The sequence below is a fragment of the Syngnathus acus genome, chromosome 22 (assembly GCF_901709675.1).
Source record: "Syngnathus acus chromosome 22, fSynAcu1.2, whole genome shotgun sequence".
Lineage (NCBI taxonomy): Eukaryota > Metazoa > Chordata > Actinopteri > Syngnathiformes > Syngnathidae > Syngnathus > Syngnathus acus.
Window position 1 is genome coordinate 1,187,763 of NC_051106.1, and position 26,996 is coordinate 1,214,758.

A 26,996-nucleotide genomic window follows, 5' to 3' on the forward strand; every position below is an offset into this window, starting at 1 on the left:
CGCAGGTCTTGCCACATGAGGGCCAGGAGTATGTGGTACTGGAGGGCGTTGGCCCTGCAGCACGCTGATGCCTCTGTGCACGGCGTTTTATCCTCCTCTGTGGCCTGCTCCTGAAGGTGAGTAACACCCTGGTGGCAATGGGAACTCCAGGTGTGGCAAGCAGCAGCCAGGGACTCGAGTGCTGTAGGTGTAATGTCGCACTTCTTCAGGAGGGTTTTGAGGTGATCCTTGTAGCGCTTTTTCTGGCCCCCTGCAGATCTCTGACCACCCAAAAGCTGGCCATAGAGGATCTGCCTAGGGAGGCGGTGGGTAGGCATACGGATCACATGACCTACCCAACGTAGATGTTTCTGCGCAAGGAGCAGGGCAATGCTGAGTGTGTGGGTCCGGTCGAAGATCTCAACATAGGGCACCCTGTCTTCCCAAGACACACCCAGGATCCTTTGCAGGCAGCGGATGTGGAAGGCCTCTAGGGTTCGTATGTGCCTCTGGTAGGGTGTCCAGGTTTCCGAGCCATATAGCAGTGTAGACAGACATACTGCCTTTGGTGGAGATAGTAAAACTATTGATTTCTTTATTACTTTATTTAGATGTATTCTTTCACTGATTCTTCAAGATGATGTATTTGGTCAGAATGTTTGCCGTTTTATGTGATTTCGCCTCATTAGATAAACATATTTCTTAAATCTGAACTGCAGGCGCTGAAGTGATGGAAATTATTATTCATAATAACAGTGTCGTATATAATTGATTGATTGATCAATTTTATTTCGAGCTTAAAAACTGAAAAATATATCAGTAAAATCTAAAAGGAAAAAGAAAAGGAAAAAGAAAACAGGACAATAACAAAATCAAGTCGTAAATAACTTAAACAACAACAATTAGGACAGCTCGAAAAGGAGTAGAAAGAAGTTAAAGAACTTTTCAAATCCTACCCCCTATCTCTTTTATCTATTCAGAATACAGATTTTTCTATACCTATGTACTTATATACCATAATTATATACCACACACATTACTACTCTTATGTAATAATGCACAATAATCAGAACAATAATACCATGTACTAATATGCAATAATCCGAATAATCAAGAATAATCAATGATATAGTCATCAATACATTATGATCAATAGCATATAATCAATACAATAATCAATCATCTATATTTATATAATAACTCAGATAGGACTGTTTTACAATACACATGCTACCCCGCTTCCCTATATTTGGCCCAAATCGATAGTTTGTATTTATTTTTAAATTGGTTGATGGTTGGACATTGTTTCATTCCCGTGCTCAGGCTGTTCCATAGCTTCACTCCATAGATTGTTATGCAATGTTTTTTGATTGTGGTCCGGCAATTTTGTACTCTGAAGTTTAATGGCTCTCTCAATTCGTATCAATACCTTCTCTATCATGAAACCTTATCTGTAGTTGTTTTGGCAATAAATTATTTCTGGCTTTATACATACATTGTGCTGTCATTAAATCTATAGTATCTTGCAATTTGATTACTTTTGACTTTATGAATAATGGGTTGGTATGTTCAATGTAACTGACTTTGTTGATGATTCTTATGGCTCTTTTTTGAAGGATGAATAATGGCTTAAATGAACATTTGAATGTCTTGCCCCGGACCTCTATGCAATAAATAAAGTACGGTGAAACCAGGGAACAGAACAGATTGCGGAGTGATTTGCTGTTTAAATAGTGTCGTGCTTTAGCTATGACTGAAATGCTTTTAGAGATTTTTGTACAGATATATTTAATGTGAGGTTTCCAGCAGATTTTGTCATTTATTATCACACCAAGAAATTTGATTTCATATACTCTTTCAATGTGAACACCCTCTATCTGTACTGCTGCCTTGCTGTCAATCTTTCTATTACTCAATATAATACATTTTGTCTTGCTTAAGTTTAATGATAACTTATTTGTATTGAACCAAGATTTTATTTTGATGAATTCTGATGTGATGTTATTCAAAAGCTGCTGCAAATTCTCACCTGTACCAAGGATGTTTGTGTCATCAGCAAACAGAATGAATTTGAGTAATTGAGAAGTTTTACATATGTCATTTATGTACATGATAAACAATTTTGGTCCCAACACTGACCCCTGTGGCATACCACAAACAATGTTCAACCAGCTTGACTGTACATCTTGAGAATCACTGATATTAGTTTTTTGGTGAATTTTTTTTAAATGCTGTTAATAAATGCATTTGTTTTCAAAAAGCTTTTTTTGAATATCCATGCTTTACGACCTACTAAAAGTACAAACCTTTTATGCAATGACCTTTACATGTCATTCCTATTACTTCACACAAACACTACATCCATCTGCTCCTGGTTCAGCCCCCCGGTCTAAATTTAGAACCAAATTCGGCCCGCCAGTCAAAAAGTTTGCCCACCCCTGATCTAGCCCAACCCTGGACGCGAGGCGGCGTGAGACATATGGTCGCCGAGGAGCGGGATGGAACAGCGCTCCTCTCCGGCAGCCTCTCATGCGACTGAGCACCTCCTCCATGCTCACCCTGAATAGGGAAGGGCCTAGAAAAGGTGGCCCAAAAATGATCTGTTCTGCTCAACCCGGGCAGCCTGCCGCAGTTGCTGGGTCATCCCTCTATGCCACAGGTGTCAAACTCAAGGCCCGGGGGCCAGATACGGCCTGCCGCATCATTTTATGTGGCCCGCAAAGACAAATTGTGCATCAAATTCGTGTGTCATTACTAGAATGCAAGATGATTAGCTAGCAGAGCATCCAAGCTTTATATTAGCATACTAATTAGCCCGTGTTTTGCCCTAAGCACCTAACCCTGGCTCTTTACTATTTTCCTCTTCGGTTGGTCTTCTTAAATACATATTTGGACTCGATCAATTTCAATGAGTGTGAAAGGGGGGGGAGGGGGGGAGGGGGGGGGTTGAACATGTAAAGGTATCTCCCAACTTTAGACACGGGGAAGAGAACTGCGATGCAAAAGGGGTGTTGTAGGTTCAAATATGGTGAAATTGAAAATGAATTGAATTAAAAACATGAAAAAAACTTAACTTGTAGCCTATAAAATGATGGCCCCCACCCGCCCCACATTGGAGAGGCCCTCCGGGAAAAGTCCCGACTCTCCCGATTCGCCAGCACGCCATTGGGTGGGCGTCGCCCTCCTCGCCAGGTGCGCGGCTGTCAATCATTTCTTGTCACGTGTTTCTTTCCCTGGCTGTAAACAAATGGACGCGGCAACGCTCCGCGGACAAAAGATGCAAAATGTGACTCGGCGGCGCCGAGGGGACGCGCGAAGATGCCGGCAAACAAGAGACGATTTAATGTCCGTTTGGCACCGGTAAGTACTTTCTCTTAAAACTTGCATTTAACATTTTTGAAAGGCTGGGAAACGAGAAGGGTAGCTCGCCTGTTTTTCAACCGTGGAATTAGCTTGGCTATTTGATGCCTTCGTGGACTGTCGGAAACACTAAATCTTTTCCACAACATTAGGTACGCGATTGAGTTCAAGGTAGTTTCTAACGTGTGTATGTGTGTCAGGCTCGCATCAAAAAGATCATGCAGAAGAACGCAGAGGTAGGAAGGATTGCCATGGCAGTACCTGTGATCATTTGTATCCATTTTACGATTTCAAAACTACTTTTGTAATACCGTGCATTATATTTGCTTGTTTTAACGTCCTGATATTTGGAATTGAACGGCTCTGGGACGAAAACACGATGGAACTGTCAAACCTAATATTTTGGGAAAGCATGTCGAGAAAATCACGAGAGCTCAGTTAAACCACAGCTAAAAAACTACAATAACGTACACACAATAAGTTGTATTGTTTGGCAGCTCATGTCAAATGTGACTGAGGCTGAATGGCCAATAATGGTTTTGATAACGTGGTTGGCTAAAAACACTGGCTACTGTTATTATCCTAGGTGAAGGGGTGCGACGAAAACCGATATTGGAAAATCTGTTTTGATTGCAAAGATTAGTGCATTGAGGTCCCAGTGAATGACAAACTGAAAAACACTACGTGTCGACGCCCTGAACTGGAGGCCAGCTCGACTTCTTGAGATGTTCCTCAAGTCTCTTCTCACCAAAACCTATTTGATCACCAAATCCAACCTCAGCAGCGTCGTGTCCCTCGTGCACGTGTGAGTGCGCATCTTGTCCCAGTCGTTAGGTAACTTTGGCGACCGGGACCAAATCAAAGTGAGCGTTTGTAGAAAGCAGTGCATCGAGTCGGAGAAACTCTTCCACTTCCTGAAGGACATGACGGCAAGATTCTCATTCCCGAGCGCATCGAAAGGCAACAGAGGCCTGAGTGTGTGGCCATCGTACATGTGAGGAATTTTGGGAACGCCGTTCTCACGCCTGTTGCTTCACTTGAAAACGGAGGGCTAACCGATGTTGTTTGCAGGCCCAAACGACCCGAAGTGTGCATACAGAAAAGTGTGAAAGCAGAAGTCACGGCGCGGCAAAGCCTGGACTCGCTTGGCAACGACTCCATCGCCAGTGTAAATAAGCTACTAAGTGAAACTGCCTTCATGTTTCTCTTTTTTTTTTCTTGAGGGCACTACCAAGCCTAAAGGATGTCTGACGAAACGCCAGACTTCAAATCTTGTGTTGCTAAACTGAAAACGTTCATTCGAGATGCAACAGTGCCACCGTGAGGCTGCAGTGTTTATTACGCCATTCAAGGCAATTTCTTTTCATTTTTTCCCCTCCTTTTGCAGGAGACGGAGCTCTTCATCTGCTTGTGAGCGTCCTGCTTCCTTTTAGCTTCTTTTGGACAAGAAACGAAGACTCATGCATATATTAAGAGCGGTAAAACATACCTTTTGATGGGGTGGAAAAAGTAGCAAACGTTATGTTTGGGATGAATTTTTGTTAACTATTTTCATTTTTGTACATTTGCAGGTGTTGCTGAGGTCGATTGTTTTGTGTTTTCAGGCCTTTCTAGGCGTTTGCACATAGGAGGTTTGCGTTTTTGGAGCGTTTAATTTTTAAAGAACCTATAAATTAACGTTTTTAAACCATCAAACCTTTTTGTGTGTGCAAAAACATGTTCAACTCCATTGTGGAAGATGCGCTTAAACGACAATAAATAACAATCAATCGAAGCAAACTGATTGGTTTCATTCTGATCAATTTCGAGGCCGTGTCATAGTTTTGAAACTGTTTTGGGGGAAATTTTGAGTTGTCATTTAAATGTCAATTCAAATAAAAAACACAGAAAGCGGACGCAGTGATTGGTTTATTCCAATAGTTTGCCATCACAACGTCAGCATGAAAAGATATAAATAGATTAACCCCGCGGTGGCAGCGGGAATGTTTCCGTCTGCTACGCTCTCTTCCCGCATCATGCCTCCATGAAAGCTGGGACATTATGCAAGTGGCCGCGGCTATGAGGATCAACATGCACCGGCGCTACGCTCCTACAAAAAGAAACTTTTTCCAGAGCTGCTTGTTTGCTTAAATAAATGCAACGTTGGTTCTTTTGCTAAGAGACGTGGAGGCCAATTTGCTTGAGTGGTTCTCGTGAGGTTCCTCTTAACAACAAATACTCGATGGGGACAAAACTAAAGTTGAAGAACAAAAACTAAAAAACACAAACAAGCGGTCCTCGCCGAGTTCACGTCAAAATGTCACTGAACGTAACTATGATGATGAGTCGAAATGAAGAAAAAAGGATGTTTCAGAAGAGTCGCGCACCGTAGCCAAATGTCTGTTTGATGGCTTCAAAGTAGAACCTGCGCCAGCCGTCCTTGGTCCGATCCTCATCGTCGTTGGGAACCCCGCGACAATCTACACGCAATTCCGTCTCGCTGCTGCGGTCCGCCAACGTCAGTGTCACAGTGGCGTAGTGCTCTGAAACCGATGCAAATCAGTCACAAAATTCATCAGCCGTGCTTTGTAGTCAGAAAATTCCGCAGAGGCTCCGAATGACTACGCAAGTAAGAAAACGCTCGTAATTCACCGCAGCCATGCAAACATCTGAGCGGAAGCTTGGAGTTCCTGCGTGTGTGCAAATACATACCACAAGGCCAGTTGTTGTACCGCCACTTCATGACTATTTTCTCATCTCGCACCTACAAGCAGGAGTTGAGAAGCACTTAAATGCAAAACACCAACAAGCACAATCAAAGATTTTGCTTCTTGCTGAAGACACCACATCTCACCAACTCCACGAACTCCCCCAAAACATTTCCACCGAGCAGACGAAACTTTCCTCCTTTCTCTCCCTCCACTGTGGCCGGAGCGTGCGTGAAGGCCTGAATCATCTGCAACAAGCACAACACGCTAGATAACGCCGACGATGACATTTCATTAGATCAGGGGTGTCAAACTCGTTTTTTTCGCGGGCCACATTGTAGTCATAGCTTCTTTCGGAGGGCCATTATGACTGTCAACCCAAATAAATGTATGAGCACCTCATATTATATACAGTAAAAGCTACAAAACAAACTGACAAATGACTCTTTTTCAAATCAGACGAGTAAAAACTGGTCAAATATTTAAAAATATATATTAAAAGTGAAGACTACAAGCAATTCTAGTAATGACACAGATTTGATGCACAATTTGTCTTCACGGGCCACATAAAAAGATGTGGCAGGCCGTATCTGGCCCCCGGGCCTTGCGTTTGACAACAGTGCATTAAATGGTTGATCTTTGTGCCGAAGGGCCACACCTGAGTTTTAAAATGGACAAACGGGCCAGCTCACTCACAGTCAGTTAAAAAAAATCATGAAGGCACAAGCTGTCGTTCTGCTGAGTTTTTTTTGTCTGGTGTTGCAAGCAATATATGGTAGCTGAGAACTTCACAACAAGCAGAAGACTGAACAATTCTACCCCCGCCCCAAAAATTGGTCCGCTAGCTTAATGCTAGCACACATATCATGGAAAATCGACTTTACCTTTTAGAATAATTTTCTTGTGTATTTGGAGTCTCCAGGGGTGTAGAAAAGTGTAATCTATCGCTCCAGGTGCTGCCGAGATACTTTTATGATCTGTTTGGGGGGCCATTTTTTACTCTGTTCAGATTTCTCCATTTGCTATTACGTATTTTTATCTATTACATCACATCCGTTGGGGCGGGACAAAACAAACAAGGTAATGGGTGTTGCCAAACAGTTTCGCAAATCTGCCATCTTTATTACTCTGTGAGACTTTAGTAGTCCAAACAACTCAAGGATGCCGAAGTGGAGAGATCAAAATGTTCGTTGTTGGATGGATGCATCCCCCAACATCAGAACCACAAAGAAATACCTGGTCAAATTTTCAAGCAGTGTTCCCACATCTGTGGGCAAAGTCCTGCTTGTTCCAGGATGAGTGTTTCAGAAATCTTTTGTCAGTAAAGAGAAGGATTCACCGAAAGACTTTGTTTCGTTGATGGTTCAGTACCTTCAAAACGAGGGACACAGTAAAGCAGTAAGCTTGAGATGACACAAAAATAATAAACTATTTCCCTTTAATAATATTGTGTGTCTATGCACTCGTCATAGCATTAGCGTCAGTCTTCCTGCTGATTTTTGAGCTGTGCGTTCTATGTTTTCACTTCTTGTGGGTGTATTTTGAGTAGTTGTATCAGATGAATTGCATCGAAGTTGCTAAATGCATTCGTTAGCTTCTCACTAACGCTAGCATTAGCTTACTTAGCTTGACTGCAGTGCTTGTTTACAAGAAGTGATCATAAATATTGTGAGGGGATTTCTTTTGTTACGTGTTATGTATGTATGGACAAGTCTTCTGCTGTTGACATCTTTTAATCAATCAAAAGGTTTGCAGCGCAAGTAAACGCTACCTTGGTTTAAAAACTACAAATATGTTGACTGGGAAGGGAGGCGGGCATCTTGCGGCGTGGTGGGTGTGGCGTGTAAAGTATCTCATTTGCATTTAACACTAGAACAGCGGCTGTTTTGATCTACCTCTAACAGCGGAGTGCGTCAATTGACGCTCCATCGATGCGACACATGTTGCGCATGTCATGTTATCGCGGTCGTCTTGTTCGAGCGCACGCCCCAAGAACGTAATTGTGTGAGGATATTGTAGCGGAGTGATGAGTGTAATTGTATCATAATATAGAGATGGAGAACAAAATCAAAGTCGCATCACCCTTCAAAAGAAAGTAAGCAGGCTGAAGCGCCAGGCGACCCGTGTTCATCAGAACTACAACAACAAAGCACGCGCCCACAGCGCTACAACTGCCAAACAGGCTCTCGAACATCTTCAGAACCTGCTTGATACAGACAGCGGCGATGACGTCTCTGGTGACAAGTTTGATGACGTATCAACAAGCAGTGATACCGAAGAATATGCAGTAACATCTTCGAGTTCCGATGACATCACATCAGACATAGAAGAAAGGGACGCGGTAGAAGTGGAGGCGGCACCCTCATACAGAGAAGAGGGGGATGCTATAGAAGTGGAGGAGGCATCTTCTCACAGAGAAGAAGGGGACGCTATAAAAGGGGTTGCTGTTCCAGTCAGTGTTCCACACAATGAAAGTAGGGTGCGATGTAAGGCTGTAAGGCTAGCAGCAAAGATGGCAGAGTTGGAAATTTTAGGAGTAACAGCACCCCTTGGACGAATGCAGGTACAGAATGTATTGACAGCAAAAGCACCTGTTGATGCATTCAGACTATTTGTTGATGAAGGCATGACTTGTCACATCAAGTGCTGCACTCTTGAGTATGCCCGCACGTCTGATCTGTTGTGGGATATATCAGATAATGAGCTTGATGCATTTATTGGGTTGCTGTACTTGAGAGGGTGTATGAATGCAAAGAACTTTCCACTAGATTTGCTGTGGTCAGAGAAATGGGTTTTGGACAGATTTGTTGAGAACAGTCAGAAGGCATATATTCCGCAGGATTCACTAACAGTGGATGAACAGCTGTTTCCAACCAAAACTCGCTGTAGGTTCACTCAATATATGCCAAATAAACCCGACAAGTTTGGAATCAAGTTTTGGGTCCTTGCTGAAGTTGGAACAAAGTACTGCCTCGGTGTGAAGCCATATCTTGAAAAGGATGAGCAGAGTCAACAGTTTGGGGACATGTCGTGATGACACTTATGGAGCCGTACTTTGGGCGTTGCTACAACGTCACCACTGACAACTTTTTCACAAGCAAAGACCTAGCACTGAAGCTTATGGAAAAGTGGACATCAATAGTTGGCACCATGCAATGGAACAGGAGAGAGATTCCAAGCTCTTCAAAGATGACCACTCACGAGTCAGTATTTTACAGGTCTGGCTCCATCCAGTTGGTCAGATACCAATCAAAGCCCTCTAAATCTGTTGTGCTGCTGTCAACTCTGCACAAAGGTTCTCTGTGCTAGACAGATGGCAAAAAGAAGCCAGAATCAATCCTGTATTACAACAGCAACAAATGCCGACATGCTTGACGCAATGTGCCGACAGATGTCTACAAAGGCAGGATGCAGAAGATGGCCACTTGCAGTGTTCTTCAACATTCTAGAAATGGCTGGAGTCAATTCGTGGATAATCTACCGGCAAATCACTGGCACTAATATCTCACGCAGGGAATTCTTACGTCAGCTGTCTACAGAACTGACATTAGCTTAGATGTCAGCCAGGAATCCTGTACCAATGGCAGCGTCAACCGCAACGGGACAATTGACAACTAGAGTGACTCAGATAAAAGTAGGATGTAGCTGCAACAGAACTGTCTGTGATGTTTGCAAACGCCCTGTATGTGGAAAATGTATGGCTAAAATTTGCATCGCCTGCAAAGATAAGGCTGTCTGACTTTGTTACACATTATTACACTTTGTTACATGGATAACCATACTGTGCATGCTATAATGTTCAATTGTGTCAATTGACGCATCTACAAACCGGATTCGGTTGAAGTTGGGAATTTGTGTAAAATGTAAATAAAAACAAAATACAACGATTTGAAAATCCTTCTCAACCCATATTCAATTGAATACACTACAAAGACAACATATTTAATGTTCAAACTGATAAACATAATTGTTTTTTGCCAAATAATAATTAACTTAGAATTTCATGGCTGCAACACGTCCAGTAGAAGTTGGGAAAGGTGGCAAAAAATACTGAAAAAGCTGAGAAAACCTCATCAAACACCTATTTGGAACATCCCACATGTGATCAGGCTAATTGGGAACAGGTGGGTACCATGATTGGGTATAAGAGGAGCCTCCCCAAACATGCTCAATCATTCACAAGCAAGGATGGGGCAAGGTTCACCACTTTGTCCACAACTGCGTGAGAAAATAGTTGAACAGTTTAAGAACAACATTTCTCGAAGCAAAATTGCAAGGAATTTAGGGATTTCAACATCTACGGTCCATAATATCATCAAAAGGTTCAGAGAATCTGGTGAAATTCTCTGGTGAAAAGTGCCACGGCTAGAAACCAAGACTGAATGACTGTGACCTTCGATCCCTCAGACGGCACTGCCTTAAAACCCGACATGAGTGTGTAAAGGATATCACCAAATGGGCTCAGGAAAACTTCAGAAAACCATTGTCAGTAAATACAGTTCGTCACATCAGTCAGTGCGGGTTAAAACGCTACAATGCAAAGCAAAAGCCGTTTATGAACAACATCCAGAAACGCTCTGTTCCCGAACTCATGTAAAATGGAGTGACTCACAATGGAAAAGTGTTTTGTGGTCTGATGAGTCCACTTTTCAAATTGTTCTTGGAAACACTGGACGTCGTGTCCTCCGGACCAAAGAGGAAGCGGACCATCCGGACTGTTAACGCAAAGTTCAAAAGTGATGGTATGGGGGTGCATTAGTTCCCATGGCATGGGTGACTTACATTTCTGTGAAGGCAACATAAATGCTGAAAAGTACATACAGATTTTGGAGCAACTTATGCTGCCATCCAAGCGATGTCTTTTTCATGGACGCCGCTGCTTATTTCAGCAAGATAATGCCAAGCCACATTCTCCACGTGTTACAACAGCGTGGCTTCGAAGTAAAAAGTCCAGGTTCTCCCCTGGCCCGCTTGCAGTCCAGTCCTGTCTCCCATTGAAAATGTTAGGCGCATTATGAAGCGTAAAATACGACAGGGAAGACCCCCGGACTGTTGAACAACTGAACGATTCGTCAAGCAAGAATGGGAAAGAATTCCATGAGAAGCCAAGAAAATTAGTCTCCTCTCTTCCAAAACGTTTATTGAGTGTTATTAAAAGGAAAGGTGATGTAACGAAGTGGTAAACACGCCCTTTCCCAACTTCTACTGGACGTGTTGCAGCCATGAAATTCTAAGTTAATTATTATTTGAAAAATAAAATAAAGTTTATGAGTTTGAGCATTAAATAAGTTGTCTTTGTGGTGTATTCAATTGAATTTAGGTTGAAAAGGATTTTCAAATCATTGTACTTTGTTCTTACAGTGGCGCCTCGGTTTTCGACCACAATCCGTTCCAGAAGGCTGTTCGAGAAGTGAATCGTTCGAATTCCGAATCATGTTTTCCCATTACAAATAATGGAAAAAAAATTATTTGTTCCAAGCAACAACAAAAAAAAAAAACCGCCTTTTTTAAGCATTTTTTCATTTGCGCATTTTTGTCCGATCGCGCAACTGCAGCGCACCGCTGAACGTGCAACCGTAGTGCGTCGCCGACCGCGCAACTGCACCGCGCTGGTCGCATTATTGTGTGTAAATATTTTTAAAGTCCTGATGTACTTTCCAAAATTTAAGTGGACCTCAGTGCGCAGGGAGCTTAATTTTGTCCGATTGCGCAACTGCAGCGCACCACCGAACGCGCAACCATAGTGTGTCGCCGACCGCGCAACTACACCGCGCTGGTCGCATTATTGTGACAGAGCCGTCGCTGAAATTTAGAAAATATTTTTAATGTCCTGATGTACTTTCCAAAATTTAAGTGGACCTCAGTGCGCAGGGAGCTTAATTTGGTCCGATCGCGCGGCCGCAGCACGCCGGGCGCTCACTGTCACATAGCTTTAAGAGCGTCTTTGTGTTTTAGGATGGCTTTACTGCTCCCACTTGTTTCCTTTGGAGGCATGATTAGAGTTGATGCAATCCTCAGAGTAACGAGGATGTAATAACAAACGGAGTCAGTTGGCATGCGGGTCCTCTCAGCTCATCTCACGAGGTTCGACAACCGAAATCTCGTCTGACATCCGAAGCAAATAAATCTCGAATTTTTTGTTCGAATACCGATTTGTTCGAGAACCGGGACGTTCGAAAACCGAGGCGCCACTGTATTTACATTTTACACAATTTCCCAACTTCAACCGAATCCGGTTTGTAGCTGTTCTAGGTATAAACTGCTGTATCTTGCACACAAGTAATTTGAATAAGTTTTTGTCTTTGTTTTTCTATTAAGCATGCTAAATAAATAAAAGTCAGATTTTTTCTACAAACGCGTATTAAGTATCCATGACGCAAAGTTGTGATGCGCGTCAATTGATGCGTCCAGCTGTTCTAGTGAGAGACCGCACCAAAACGGCTTGCTCTGAGCCGCACCTCAGAACAAGTAGAAAAGAGGGACCTGTGACCTATCAAAACGAGGAATTCAGACAAAAGCATCGCTGTTCCACATTATATAGACTACATCTGAATGAGTAAGACAGTAGAATTTATTACCGTGATACGTGGGCTTTAATGGGAAACACTAGAGAGGCTAATGAAAGCAGCACTGACATCACTAAAGTTCCAAAGCTTTAAAGAACGCACAGTTAAACACAAACGGTAGCGACTGATGCAGACGGGGAATTCAACAAGACTCACGGGAATATCTTCTATCCTCTGTGAAAAATAATAGGGGTGTAACGATTCATCGATACACATCGATTAATCGATATAATGCTCTACGATTTATTGGCATCGATGCTAAACGTAAACATCGATTTATATCGCCGTGTTTGACCTCGGACATTAGACGCAACTTTATTTTGAAATCCAGTTCATTGTTGCTTGCTTCCTCTTTCCAGGAGCAGTACGCGGCGTGTTGTGTTGTGAGCAGAGCAGGCACGTGAAAGGGGAGCCGACAACTACGCGGCTCCTGGGCGGGATGGTGCTATGGCTAGTGTCCAAGAAGACGAGGAAATTCGCTCCCCTTTGGGCTTCAAGTCATTCGTTTGGAAGCACTTTGGATTCCAAAGAAAAGATGGCTCAACGGACAATTAAAATTATTGTAAATAAATAGTTCAGTAATGCACTTTAAAGTTAATGGTATTACAAAAAAAGAAAGAATATTCATTTTTCTTTACTTATATGAGAAAGAAATATAGGAATTTGATAAAGTTGAGTGTTAAAATAAGCACTTTGTATACTACAATACTCTTGTAATTTCCTAAATAAAGAGTTTGCAGTACCTTGTTGATTTTGCGTATGAATTGTTATAAATCAGGATATTGTTCTATATTTTTTATTTAAAAAAATAAAAATATCGATCGTGGAGCACTATATCGTGATGTATCGTGAATGAATCACAGCAGGCTTTAAGATATCGGCAAATATCGTATCGTGGTTCTTTGTATCGATATGATATCGTATCGTGACAAAACCCGCGATTTACACCCCTAAAAAATAACTCTTTACTTGAGCTTAGTTGCAACCTCTTTCTGTTTTCTCATCATCAAACTGACACAATTCAAGTGTGAATGAAGATGCAAATATGCTCAAAGACCAAATCAAAGTAGCAAGCTAAAAAAAACTGGAGCGGCTATACATTGTCCACCACTGCCAGAAGAGGGCTGGGCAACGTATCCGCTTCTCACCTCCTGGTTGACAAAAACTTTGAAGAGGTCTGCCGGGCTGGTGAGGAACGTTTCTGTCAACCTGAACTTGCACGTGGGAATCTTCACGCCCGTGTTGGCCGCTGGCGCTGAGTTGCTACTTGATGATGAAATCTGCATCCCGCCCCCCCGGCAAAAAAACAAAATGGAGTCAGCGCGTCTTTTGCTGAAGGAACGCCTGCAGAGATGAATGTGAGGTACCAGAGTTTTGTCCGTCTTGGCTTTGGACTGCGAGGACGACTGCAGCGGCGCCACGCCGTTGGCTGTCGGCAGGATCATCCCCTGAGTGAACTCTGCGCGCACGGAAGAAATAACCCGAGTTACATACGTGTCGCCCCAAAAAGGATCAGCAACATTTGGGTTGACCTGATTTCAATAAGCCCACGTAGCTTCCCAGAGCCTCGCGGATCTTCTCAGCTCCTACGGATTTCATCAAGTGGACCAGCGGCGTCTCCGGTTCATCTTTGTTCAGTGCAATGCTAATCTACGAGAAGATGACAACACAAGTGTCACCGCTCCAACAACAACGCTCCAAGTGTCCCATCTTGACTGCTTACATCCAGATCCTCCATATCGTTCTCATCAGACAGGTTAGGAATCTCCACAGAGCCCTGGTATTTTATTCCCGATTTGGACATACCTGTTAAAACAAAAAAAAGTCCAAAGGTTTACATTTTCACAGGCTGACAATGTTGTAGATCGATATCTCACAACTTTGACCAACCTGTCCAGGTTGCTTTCAGGTTCCATTCATAGAAGAAGATCAGTTTGCCTTTGCGGTTGTTGATGGACGCCTCGCCCTCCACCTTGCTCACCTCAGTCACCTCGCAGCTTCCTTCGCCGCTCTCCACCCGCAGGCCCAGCAACAGACTTTTTAACTTATCCGACGACCAGCTTGTGGCATCTCGTTCCGTCCTGAGGAGGAAGCAATTGTTACAACTTGAAAAGAAGTCATAAGAGTTCTTTAAAAGTCCGCATTGGTAGTAAGCCTTTACGTTGCGCGCACCAGCACTATGACTGATGTCTTTAGCTTGCAATCCATTTTTACCAAATATCTTCTTGTGCAGATGTTCTAATTGTGTTTTAGGGCACATCTTGAGTTGATGGGGTATATCATTGCAACTTGTAATACACCGGGAACCTAAGACCTCCCAGACCGCAACATTGTATTTTTAGCACTTGTCAAATGTGCGGGACTACCGCACAAGTCTTGGGGATTGCGCCAAACATTTCCAGAAAAATGTTGTTCCATCAAGTCACCATGCCAATGGAGTGTGGTTGCCATGGAGAACCAACTCAGAGGGGGGAAGATGACGCTTGACACGCTGACTGGCTGTGACGACATTTGATGACGAAGCCAGCTCAATTTTCATTTGCATATGGTGACATGCTGACAAAATGACAATTACAAACTAGCGCAAGCAATGGTTTTTAGCTCTAGTTGCCTGTAAATGTTATCCTCTCATTTGAAAACATTGCACACAAAGAAACGAGAGAACACACATTTGGCAGTGTTAGGAAGAAAATCTGCTAACTTTTGTAGTAGTGCACAATTTTGATTGTGCCCAGCTAACTCACGATTATCTTTGATAAACATTCATCGTGAGTACCCAAATGACTTATGGAATGAACATTTTAAACAAAGTGTGGTAATTGTTGGGATTTAAAAAGCTGAAAGCCATTTATTTATGTAATGCTGCAAGAGGAGTTTAAAATCAAAGTATAATGATTTTTGTTTGAGAGCATTTAAGATTTAAAATTCACCTGCAATGAATGTGAACCTACTCAAGATGTACTTTGAGAGCTGGTTCGCTGTTTGCTAAAGACAGTCCATAAGCGGGTGAATGACAATTATCAATTCCTTTAGTAACACTTTTCTTGCCTGTGCTACTTTAGCTGTTAGCTTTCAGACAAAATTAACCTAGGCATTTTTATATTAGATATTTTACTAATTGTTAATCAAGCTTAGCGGCAACAAGACGAAGCGTTGCGACAACGTTGAAAGACCTGGAAGAGCCCCAATGTGCTTTTCGTGCGCCCCCCGAACGGGGTCGGTGTGCTATTAGCATTAGCCGTCAAGCTCGCAGACTAACGTCCTTCCTTCCCGCCTCACCAATGCCAGTTGTTGACGTTCGTGGCGTCCGCTCGCTCCTCTACGATCCAGCGAGGGTCTCCTTCGCCCCACTTGGCCATCTCGGCTGTCGTCAAAAATCAAATAGACCGTGACGAGTGCGCTTCGCCGACGCCGGTGTGGACTCACACGCTCGCACACGTTGCTTCTAGAAGTCTCCGGCCGGCCCCCACGAGAGAGTTGACTCCGCGAGACGAGAAATTGCTGGAAACGGAAGTTGTTGCGATGGGAACGCCTCTTTTGCCGTCTTTGGTTGGAACTCGGTCACACCGGATATCCGGCCCGATCCGAATTCTCGCGTGACGTCTCTGCTCGCGACTCTCGTTCCTTACCTCGGCTTTTCAAGATGGCCGCTCTACTTGTTCGAGCCCCCGAGCGAGAAAGTTCAGTTGCAGTTTCTATTCACGTCATTTTTTACGTGTTCTGTGTCATTTAACACGTACTGCTACTGTGTGATGTCATACGTAATCGGTGGTGAACTAATGCTAACAGTGGCTAGAGGACTAGCCTTTGCTACAGTAGAAACGATATATAGATATGAAATAAACGTAGCCTACTCAAAATTCACCAATTTATTATGAGTGGCATGATAGAATACGTGACGACAGATAACACAAATAGCATACACAAACTGATTGCTCTGAAGTATAGATATACTCTTAGGAGGCCACCTTCCAAATGCCAGTTCATAAATGCATAGTTCTCACCAATACTCCACTGCTGTCAACCCAAAATAAATGTGCTGTAAAACAGCATCATTGATATCATTGAGCCCCCTTCCAGAAGAAAAACTGTAGATGGTGAAACATCCAGCTTATCTGTTATCAATATCAACAACCCACCCATGAAAAGATTCAACACCCTGAAAAAATATAGATTTTGAAACGCCTACTCTTTTCAGGTGTGGGTATTTTCATCATCAGAGCCCCTTTTCTGCCAACATCCATACTTATGGCAATGGAAGCGTTCCAACACCCATCTTTTTCTCAGTGAAATGGCTCAATATCCACTTATCAATGGAAACAGTGGGGGAAAGAGGGTGACCTACCCACAAAAAAGTGCGTGTCCACACTTTTGCAAACAAAAGCTTAACATCCACACTTCTACCCGGTCAAAGTGGTCGGTTCGCCCCACCACTTTTCTCGTAACCCACCCGGAGAAAATGTAGACAACTAGACATCGTACTTGACCGTCAAGTGATGAGCAACTTGAAAAGACAAGCGATTAGTGTGACTCCACATTATGAGTTGCTTTCGCGTGGCCTTTCAGCGGAGAAATCGTGTGGAGCAATCGTGTTGATTCGCCACGACAAGAAAGCAAACGTTGGTCGTGTGCGTGTGCTCGCGTCTGTCGATTCCCCTCCCCCCTTCGCCTTCGTCTCCCTGTCCGTGCCCCGGCTGGCTGGCTGGCTGGCTGCTTGGTTGGAGTTCTCACTCCCTGGCTGACTCAAGCGAGTGGCTGTGCACAGCGGTGTTGGCGGCTCCACAGCAGCAGCAGCCGCAGCGAGCGAGCGAGTGCGCAGAGAGAGAGGAGAGGCGCTTCACTTTTTGAAGCCGTGGCATGAATGATCTCATCGGAACGTTCTGCTCTGCTTTCACCGCCGACGATCCTATGAGTGAGATCGGAAGAAAATAAGAGTGAGGTGAGCTTTGAGTCTACCGCTCGTCGCCATTTAAAGGAAGAGAAAAAGCCGGCAGCCTCGCGTTGTTTGTTTGTGTTTAACAACTTAAAAAAGTGATGGGGGTGGGGGTGTCGTGAAGGAGGAGGAGGAAACGTCGCGGACGATCGAGTGGTCGCTTTACAGGCTAATTGGCCTGTTGGCGTTCGCTTTTTGAAACGCGAGAATAATCGGGCGACACACGACTCACACGTCCGCCAACTTTTACGACGATTAAATCCTGCTTTTGCTCGTTTCACCGCCACATTGTCGCCCGCTCGGCCCCCACCTCCGGCTAGCTGTTAGCTTAGCACCGCAAAATGGCCTCATTGTAGTGCGGTGGTTGGGGAGACAAAAGCGGAGCGCCAGCTGACTCTGAGCGGCTCACATTCACAGAGCTTGCGGGCCACCCACCCAAAAGATAGGAACGACAACGTCGACGTTGAGGGGGACCCGGTGACGGAGTAACGGGGAGAATAACCCCGACTAAGAGAGCGCAGTTGATTGATTGATGACGGTCGAGGCAAGGCCTCGCTGGCGGTGGGGGATGGGTCACGCTAACGGTCATTGACGTACGGCGAGACGGCGTCTTGTCGCTTTGTTTCCGCCTATTGCACATTTGACCACCTCGAATACGCATGACACTGAAATTACCCCCAACGTCACATTTTCATAAAATGCAGCAAGATGCCGTTACACGCCGGACCGGACTTAAAAGGCGCGGAAGAGCGTCTAGTGGCTACAATGCGCCGTTGAGCCCCCCCTCACTCCCCTCAATCCATCTTTCATCAAAACAACGATGTGGCTAATCACATGATAGCGTTTGTGGTCTTTTTCAATGGCATTCGTCATGTTTTTCCTAATGCCTTTGTGTATCTACTCTTATCACACTCGCTGGCTGATGTGCTTATATAACATGTGGCTAGTGACCTGTCAGGATTTCTTTAAACTGTAGTTGGTAAGACAGCCAACGTAACGATATTTGGTACTGTGTTGTTAGTTTGCTTGTATGATTCAGTTAGTGTTACAAATACAGCCTTTCTACCTCTCTACTTTAAAATATACATTGTTTTCCTTGAAAGGCAGTGTAGCATGCTTAGCCTTACTTTAATGTTGCCACTTTAATGAATTGTGATTTCTAATGAAGGAATGGATTTTTTTCAAAATCCAATTTTAGGTCAAATAACTGTCAGATTATTTGATTATACAAATATTCATTGAGGGCCAATTGTGAGCTTTAGCTTCTCAAGCGTTTGGCTGAATGACAAATTTGCAGGCTTGATGGATGAGGTGTCGCCCCGATCAGTGAAAATGAAATTGACTCTTTAAGGGAGGGCTATGGATAAATGAGTTGTGGTTTCAGGGTAAACAAGGTTTCACAAGTCTCCAGTAACACCACAAAATGTTGCGAAAACTGTTGATAGTTGCTTTTTTAAAAGCAGTAGTTCAAGGGGTTGGAAAATTGGTAAAAAAAATAGTTAATAGTGCATAGTGAAATGAATCTTGTTGTGAAAAACAATCAGGAAGTTACTTTTTCTGCCTCCCTGGGTGAGCATCTGAATCTGGTTCCACCAGTTTTGATGTGTGTCTCGCAGTCACTAAATACGTTCAAGACTCACGACATTCGGCTAACGAAAAAGCTATATTAAGGATTTTCAATAGGGGGCCAATTTTACTCTCTAATGTGTTTTTTTTTTTTTTTTTTGCCGCCTTCAGACAAGACGACATGTATTCAAAGGGCACCAAGCGTAAGTTCCTAGACTCGGCGGAGGAGGCGGTGACAGCAACCAGTCCTGGCGTACAGGGGCCAGCGACAGCTCGGACGCCGTCGCCCTCATATAGTCTTCAGCGCCAGTCTCTCCTGGACATGTCGCTCATCAAACTTCAGCTGTGCCACATGCTGGTGGAGCCCAACCTGTGCCGCTCGGTGCTCATCGCCAACACGGTACGGCAAATACAGGAGGAGATGACTCAGGACGGCACCTGGCAGATCATGACGCAAGCCCTGGCCGCCGCCCAGTGCCCCGCCGATCGCCTGGTGGCCACCGAGGTGCTGTGCCGGCAGTCGGACCCGGCGGCGGCCGGTCAGAGCCCCAAACCGTACCCTCTGATGGGCGGCCTGGACGAGGGCTACCACACAGAGGAGGTGGTGATGGAAGCGGGGGACCACAAAGAGGTCCTTTCCACGCAGTCCTATCTGGCGGGCCCTTTTGGGATGGGGCCGTGCTGGGAGGAGCGTGAGGAGGATGACGAGGACGGCGAGGAGTCGGAGGGCGAGGACGACGAGGACCGCCCCGAGGTGGAATCCAAGCCGGGGGAGCAGGTTTTTGGCACTTTTGAGATCAAGCAGCCGCCGCCGCCACCCCCCCCAGACCCGGCGCTGGAGGAGCTGTTCTCGGACGTGGACCCATCCTACTATGAGCTGGACACAGTGCTGACAGGCATGCAGAGCGGCCCCAAGATGGGACCTTACGACCTGCTGGAGAGCCTTTCCTCCCACGGGCCGCAACCTCTCAGCCCCAGCACAAGCTGCCGGTCGGACCTGAACGAACTGGACCACATCATGGAGATCATTGTGGGCTCTTGAAGCTCAGCACCGCCGTGGACTTTCCTGAATGTGCTTTTGTTACACAGCCAGATTGTGGGAGGGGCAAAGTGGGAAATTATCTGCGAGCCAAAAATGATTTTTCGGATCGGCAGCTCCCATTGGGACATTTTTATGTTTTGTTTTTACTCGAAAGGTATATTCCAAACACGGAGGAACACGTTCACAAGTAGGGTTGCAAAGTGGTGGAAAGGTTCCAGTACAATTCCACAAAAGTTTAGCCAAAGGAAGTTAAGCTGGGGAAAAAGGTTTCCAGGTTTGAAACTTTACGTAAGAATTGGGGACAATTTTAGGGAAGGATGCATAAATTGAAATATTTTAGTTTTTGTCAGAAGCAGTCACCCATGCAAAATAGATAGCTCTCCTTGCCCGAATGTGGGATATCATGCTACCGAAATTGCTGTCTTTTTTCCCACTTGGCTCAAGCAATGGTGTCTCGATAGTTTATTCGTAACTGAAATTTCTGCTTGTAATACAAACCCAAAATAAAAGTACAAATGATGGGTTGAGAAACACAAACTGGTAAATCGGGACTACAGTGGACCCATGCTATTTGCGGCTAATCTGGACCAAACTTGAATCGAGATAACCCACCAATAATTAACTGAAAATAATCATCTAGTTTTAAAAACTATTGTTAAAGAATATCAAATGAACAAATTAATCTGTTAAGAAACAGTAATTGGAGAAAAAAATATTTTGCAATCGAACAAAATGCCATATGAAACTTTTATCTGATTAATCGATTCTAACAATACCAGAATTTTTGCAACTCTATTTGCAACAGTCTGTTTCTATGTTTTTTTTTTCCATGTTTACGTCCGTTGCGCTAGCTCCCGCTCGGCCTATTTATTGGAAGTCTTCACACTACAACGACATCAACAGCAATTCAGAACAAACATCCACATCTTTGAATTCATGCGTATTTTCCTAAATATTTGAGCAATTATGAATGGAATATATGTATATGTACGTATATGTATATAGAAATATATATTTTGCATTATACAGTCGGGGGGGGGGGGGATTTTTGCAAGTATCATTTGATATTCCTGTTCCCGTAATTTTTTTCTGAGATTTTTAACATGGCCACATTTGAGACTCGAGTGTCTTCCCGAACTTTTTTTTTTTTTTTTGCCATTGTCAAGCTTTTTTAAAAACGTTTATACCAGTGCTGATTTTACTTAACTTGCTCCAAAGCTTTTTTGTTTTATTTTTTCAACCCAGGGAAGCAAAAACACATCTTTCTATCAGAAGAAGCCATATTGCTAATTTATTATTTTTTTTTATTTATTGTATTTATTCTATCTAGGTACATCCGCACCACACACGTCACCCATTCGGCCCAAATGAAAATTTGTCACTTTTTTTTTTCCCCGTCTTGAGTGCAGTACCTATTGATGATTCCATTTTTGTTTAAATAATCACAAGAACCGGGTCACAATTCCAATCACTATGCAGCTCCGTCATACGCGTTACGAAAATGATTGTATATGACTTCAATGTCCTTTAAAGTCCTTTTATGCAAACAGTTGCCTTTCTGCAAAAACGGACGCTCACAGCGGCGGTGAAGACGACGACGACGGTGGAGAACTCAGGCAATGTAAACATGTATTGACAAACACATATGTTCAGTATTACACACGTACACACACTCCTGAAGGATGTCACGCTGGTCGCAATGGGAGCTAGAACTTCAAAGACTTAATACTATCGTTGTCAAAAACTGTATGCATTTTTTTATATGCTGACAAAAACATGTAGTGTCTTTGTAAATATTTTTTTATAATAAAAGATGCAACTATTGGTTGTCTTCTGTGCCTTTGTATTCATTATAGTTATTTCATCGATATTTTCCCTTTTTTTCCTTAAATATTGTAGCATTACAATGTAACTGCAAGGCAGGTCAAAGTTTTGATGTTTAAAAACCTATAAAAAATATATTTTGTTTTAAACAAAGACTTTCCGGTGGCGCCACGTAGCCAGTAATGAAAAGGTGCACTTAAATTGCGGCCTTTGTCTTCACATGCAGCTTCTACTCAGGTGACGAAACACACACTCATCAGACTCAACAACACTGTTCAGTAGTCACCAGACTGATATGTGCACAAACTTGCACTCATACTAAACCTTTACCAACACTTGAAATTGAATGGAAAAGAAAACCGAGCAAGAAGCGTAGCTTGATGGACGGCTGCCAAGCCTTTGTGACCATCTTGTTTAAGATTAACAGCCTGAAGGTGACTCAGCAGAAAAAGAAAAAGAGACGAGCAGGAGGGTGGGAAGCCATTTGGAAAGACACGAGAACTGCTTCTAGGATTAACTTGAAGGAGAGAAATTAATAAGTGTCTTAATCACAGCCCAATGGCAAATGTGAACAAACTGTCATCCATGAAAGTGGTTCCTCCTCTTCCCTAGATGTGACTACAGACAAACGCAGGATGAATTGAGAAATCTGCTCATATTCAGCCTAATGCTTCAGAGCTCACTGGACGGATAGCGCCTCACAGTGCAGATGGACAATGACCCAATGCACACAGAGGGCGCAACCAAATTTATTTTGAAGCCAAAGAGGTGGAATGTTGTGCAATGGCCAAGTCAATCACCTGACCTGAATCCGACTGTGCATGCATCCAACTTGCTGGAGACAAAAGTGAAAGGAGAATGCCACCATAACCTCAGTGAGAATCGTCAACTATTAATAAGTTAGATTCACTTAAAATGTCCCCTTAAAATTCAAATTTGATGTTATTGCATACTGGTATTAGAAGACAGGTAGTTGTGGTGATGGGCTTTCAACAGAAAAATGACACAAATATACTAAAGCAAATTTGAATTTAATGAATTTAACTGATGGCTGATAACATTTTTAGCACAAATAGCCTGCAGTAAGTATTTTTTTCATGAACATACAGATATCTAAGGGAGAAGTAGGTCAAATCACAGTGAAAACGTGTTCAGGATAGAAAAGAAGAACGAGAGAAAAACTTGAGAAAGCTCGAGTGATGCGCTCACTGCTTTTTGGCGAAAGACGCAAAACATGAGCGTGGAAACTCCTTATTTGGTATCTGCCTGACTGCTTCCGGTCAACCACCCCTCTGGCTCTGCGTCATCGGTCCCTTTAAAATGTCGCATTCAGGAAACGCACGTACATCTCACAACGCCCTCCGGTTCATGTCGCTTTTTAATTTGCGCCAGCATAAAGCATTCAGATGTATTTGCGCCTAATAGTTTTGTGTCATCGTAGGACAGAAAACGTTTGACGTGCAAACGTTAGAAAACTGCGGTAGTTTTGATTGATAAGTCTTCAAAAAGTGTTATTTCTGTACTGTTTCGTTTCACATCAAATATATTAATTCCTAATATCACACTTTTATATCCAGTTACACACAAAACCGCAATTGGTCCAATCACTTTGGTGGCTCACGTGTGCAGCCACCCGATCCCGAGTTCCTACGTTCTCGGAGCGGCAACTGAACGTACCGCAGCCGCCGCACATTCATAGCCCCGTGAGTGGCGGAGGTGGATGCTTGAAGGACGGTCAAATGGACCAATTACAACTGGTTTAAGAAGCCCCGGTCCAACCCATACTTCGACACCCCCCACCTCACCCCTCCACGGGGACCGAACATTCCTCCTCTTCTCTACGGACTCGACGGCGACATAACACGGCCGAAGAAACGGACTTTACGGGGGATTGTTTCTTCTCATGACCCAGGCCCAGGACAAATAAGGTTTGTTGGCTTGAATTAAATCATTCGGAACTTTTAAACTCGGCTCACGAGCGGGACCGGTTCGTTACCCACATCGGGAGTTCGAGCCCAACAGAGCAGCATGACGTTCATGACGTGTGTGTTTTGTCATTAAAATTATCAGAAGCAAATTGAATACAGACTGAATGTCAGCTTTAAGGACTCACTCTCCAACCTCCCTATTTGGAGTTCCACGTGCGGTTGGTAGAACCATCTTCTCGAACCTGCCGCTACCTGGTCTGACTCTCCCTCAAGTAGATGGAGCGGCGCCTTTTCTGCATGAGTAAAACCTTACGCATCACAGCCTCTGACAAAAAAAAAAATCCCAGGTGTCCCAGATAGGACTTTGGGACAGGACATCAGGAGAAGAAAAATTGGACCTGTTTGGTCACTGTTACATATACCAGGACGCTAACATGATGATGGTGCCTGCCAACATGATGATGGTGCCTGCCGACATGAATTGCCAATTTTCCCAGGAGGCCTTTAGCGTGAAAGGTATTGAAACGGGATAGAAGGTTGGAATCAACACGCAAATTTCCCAGCTTCTGATGTCGGACAGTGGCTGTGTGAAAGGCGATAACAGAGAAATGCCAAGACCAGTATAGTTAAACACCAGTTCTGCAAAAAGCCAGGAATCGGAAAGGTATCGATTAGGGGTGTAAATCGCGGGTTTTGTCACGATACGATATATCGATACAAAGAAGCACGATACGATATTTGCCGATATCTTAAAGCCTGCTGTGATTCATTCACGATACATCACGATATAGTGCTCTACGATCGATATAGAACAATATCCTGATTTATAACAATTCATACGCAAAATTAACAAGGTACTGCAAACTCTTTATTTAGGAAATTACAAGAGTATTGTAGTATACAAAGTGCTTATTTTAACACTGAACTTCATCAAATTCCTATATTTTTTCTCATCTAAGTAAGTAAAGAAAAATGAATATTCTTTCTTTTTTTGTAATACCATTAACTTTAAAGTGCATTACTGAACTATTTAATTACAAAACAAAAATAAGTTCTTTATAATGAATGTAGTAAACATTACACCGCGAATTTCCTCGTCTTCTTGGACACTAGCCATAGCACCAGCCCAGGAGCCGCGTAGTTGTCGGCTCCCCTTTCACGTGCCTGCTCTGCTCACAACACAACACGCTGCGCACTGCTCCCGGAAAGAGGAAGCAAGCAACAATGAACTGGATTTCAAAATAAAGTCGCGTCTAATGTCCGAGGTAAAAAACGGGCGATATAGAGCGATGTTTACGTTTAGCATCGATGCCAACAAATCGTAGAGCATTATATCGATGTGTATCGATGAATCGTTACACCCCTAGTATCGATATATGATGGGATATTGGAGTGGAACAGCTAAAGTTGTAAAAACAGTTGTATTATTACAAGTATGTCCTTATAATATGTGGAAAAAACTTCCTGCAGGTCCATGTTGGGTCGCGGCGTGAAGCGGAAGTGGAGCTGCGTGGAGGGGTTGGACGCGGCCAGCGAGGAGAAGCAGCGGCGCGGTGATGGCGAGGTCGGCACCACGGAGGCAATATCAGGCGGCGCCGGCGACATGCGTCAGCGCTTGCTGGGCCTCAGCCTGGAGAAGCTGCAACGCTACCGGGCCGGCGTGGAGCTCAGCCTGCGTCGCTCGGTGCTTCTCATCAACACGCTGCGGCAGATTCAGGACGACATGCTCAACAACTCAGAGGAGAACAAGAGTGCGATCCTCTGCACTCCGGACTCCCCTCTTCTGTATGAGGACCACACGTGTCCCGGGTGTGCAGAGGGTGGCAGAGACAGTCCGTCCACGCAACTGGAATCCTCCCAGGACGCGAACATTGGGGCGTTTAGCGATGTGGTGAACGCCATGGGCTACCTCGGTGACTTGGCCCTGGACGATATCTTCGAAGACATCGATACGTCCATGTACGAAACATCTGACCTGTCCGGGGGCTGGACGGCGGGCTCTCTGTGGCCCCTCAGCATGTCCCTCTGGGCGGACAATAATGAGAAAGGCACCAGTGGAGGTCTCCAGTCATGCCTGATGGACGTCAATGAGCTGGATCACATCATGGAGATCTTGGTCAAGTCCTGATCCACCAGTACATAGAAACCCTGCGTGGTTGCCTTCGGCATTTGTGACTTTGTCACCGGGTTTTCTTGGGCCATTTTGTTGACACAACACTCCTCGTTTTTGGAAGTCAAGACGCTTTGACGCCAGTGGGGCTTCTTTGCTGCCTCGTATCTCACAATTGTATTTTGATGGCATTTTTGTTTTTATGATTGAGGTTTTATGGAAGTAGTTTTGTATATGAAAACCTCCAGGGCAAAACTTTTACTGTTTACTCCCATTCTACCTCTTGATGTTGGCACTCCTGTGAACCAGTCGTTCAGAATTTTAGCTTTCCTGCAAGGACTCATTTCAACAATGTGCCTTACTGTATGTACGTCTCAGGCCACGTCCACACATTCAGGAACTTGTGAGCCAATCACAATGAGGTTTTCAAAAAACACCTCTCTTTGTACACAAGAATCCATTTGTCGAGTTTGGTGTCCATATCAACCAATCTGAAGGCTGAAAAAGCTACATCAGCAGTTCCCGCTGGTCATCCATTTTCTATAATACCGATTCATACCAAACACCATTTAGACCCTTCAACGACCCCAAATTTTTGGGAACGTAGCAGCCAAGATTTAAAGCCAGAACCTCTCAACGATAAGGTTGACATGTAAAACACCAGAGGCGTAGCCAGGAATTTTTCCAGTAGGGGCGCACGCCCACAGGAAAAAAAATCGAACATCACCCACGCCGTTCGCTGATCGCTAAAACAACATCCGGGTCCGGGAGGCAAACGGTGAATGGATAACATCGCGCACATAGAATAGCGCAAGCACATTCGCGCAAGACCGAAAGAAAAAAACGGCATGAAAATGAAGAATCGAAAAAGCTCGATTTTTTTTCAACCGGGGCGCAGGGAGTCCTAACCGGGGCGCCGCCCCGGCTCGCCCCGGCTTGGCTACGCCTCTGTAAAACATATAGACCAAAAACTTTGGCCAGTACATAACCCCAACGTTTTC

The 26,996-nt window shown here is 44.1% G+C and overlaps 4 protein-coding genes across 5 annotated transcripts; 3 read left to right on the forward strand and 1 right to left on the reverse strand.

The window, feature by feature from the left end:
* The first annotated feature begins 3,163 nt into the window (after window positions 1-3,163).
* On the forward strand, window positions 3,164-5,562 carry LOC119116743 (dr1-associated corepressor). 2 transcript variants are annotated; one of them, XR_005096329.1, is made up of 6 exons: window positions 3,164-3,339; window positions 3,540-3,612; window positions 4,051-4,144; window positions 4,217-4,333; window positions 4,411-4,633; window positions 4,727-5,562. XR_005096329.1 is itself a non-coding variant. In XM_037242438.1 (6 exons), the coding sequence occupies exons 1-6, from the start codon at window positions 3,298-3,300 to the stop codon at window positions 4,751-4,753; spliced, it is 450 nt and encodes a 149-aa protein (XP_037098333.1). In that variant the 5' UTR covers window positions 3,173-3,297; the 3' UTR covers window positions 4,754-5,562. The 2 variants fall into 2 exon arrangements, 1 of the variants encoding a protein (XP_037098333.1); XM_037242438.1 differs by having other exon boundaries at window positions 3,173-3,339; window positions 4,411-4,507.
* Window positions 5,234-16,105, reverse strand: ahsa1b (AHA1, activator of heat shock protein ATPase homolog 1b). Its single transcript, XM_037242410.1, has 9 exons — window positions 15,872-16,105; window positions 14,483-14,673; window positions 14,316-14,398; window positions 14,125-14,242; window positions 13,960-14,051; window positions 13,741-13,872; window positions 6,173-6,274; window positions 6,031-6,082; window positions 5,234-5,861 (listed from the first exon to the last, which is right to left on the reverse strand). The coding sequence occupies exons 1-9, from the start codon at window positions 15,949-15,951 to the stop codon at window positions 5,689-5,691; spliced, it is 1,023 nt and encodes a 340-aa protein (XP_037098305.1). The 5' UTR covers window positions 15,952-16,105; the 3' UTR covers window positions 5,234-5,688.
* A 1,099-nt stretch (window positions 16,106-17,204) lies between these two features.
* Window positions 17,205-21,957, forward strand: cdca4 (cell division cycle associated 4). The gene is made up of 2 exons (XM_037242423.1): window positions 17,205-17,531; window positions 19,263-21,957. The coding sequence occupies exon 2, from the start codon at window positions 19,273-19,275 to the stop codon at window positions 20,131-20,133; it is 861 nt and encodes a 286-aa protein (XP_037098318.1). The 5' UTR covers window positions 17,205-17,531; window positions 19,263-19,272; the 3' UTR covers window positions 20,134-21,957.
* Window positions 21,958-23,651: 1,694 nt separating this feature from the next.
* si:dkey-177p2.6 (uncharacterized protein LOC568712 homolog) lies at window positions 23,652-26,650 on the forward strand. The gene is made up of 2 exons (XM_037242428.1): window positions 23,652-23,885; window positions 25,356-26,650. Exon 2 carries the CDS (start codon window positions 25,360-25,362, stop codon window positions 26,011-26,013), a length of 654 nt encoding a protein of 217 aa, XP_037098323.1. The 5' UTR covers window positions 23,652-23,885; window positions 25,356-25,359; the 3' UTR covers window positions 26,014-26,650.
* The last annotated feature ends 346 nt before the right edge of the window (window positions 26,651-26,996 follow it).

Coding starts and splice junctions, on each gene's coding strand:
- LOC119116743 (XM_037242438.1), top strand. CDS start 3,298: ATGCCGGCAAACAAGAGACGATTTAATGTCCGTTTGGCACCG. Junction 4,145..4,216: donor GTCGTGTCCCTCGTGCACGT/GTGAGTGCGCAT, acceptor GAGCGTTTGTAG/AAAGCAGTGCATCGAGTCGG. Junction 4,334..4,410: donor AGTGTGTGGCCATCGTACAT/GTGAGGAATTTT, acceptor TGTTGTTTGCAG/GCCCAAACGACCCGAAGTGT.
- ahsa1b (XM_037242410.1), bottom strand. CDS start 15,951: ATGGCCAAGTGGGGCGAAGGAGACCCTCGCTGGATCGTAGAGGAGCGA. Junction 14,674..15,871: donor AACGTCAACAACTGGCATTG/GTGAGGCGGGAA, acceptor CTTCCTCCTCAG/GACGGAACGAGATGCCACAA. Junction 5,862..6,030: donor GTACAACAACTGGCCTTGTG/GTATGTATTTGC, acceptor CATCGGTTTCAG/AGCACTACGCCACTGTGACA.
- cdca4 (XM_037242423.1), top strand. CDS start 19,273: ATGTATTCAAAGGGCACCAAGCGTAAGTTCCTAGACTCGGCGGAGGAG.
- si:dkey-177p2.6 (XM_037242428.1), top strand. CDS start 25,360: ATGTTGGGTCGCGGCGTGAAGCGGAAGTGGAGCTGCGTGGAGGGGTTG.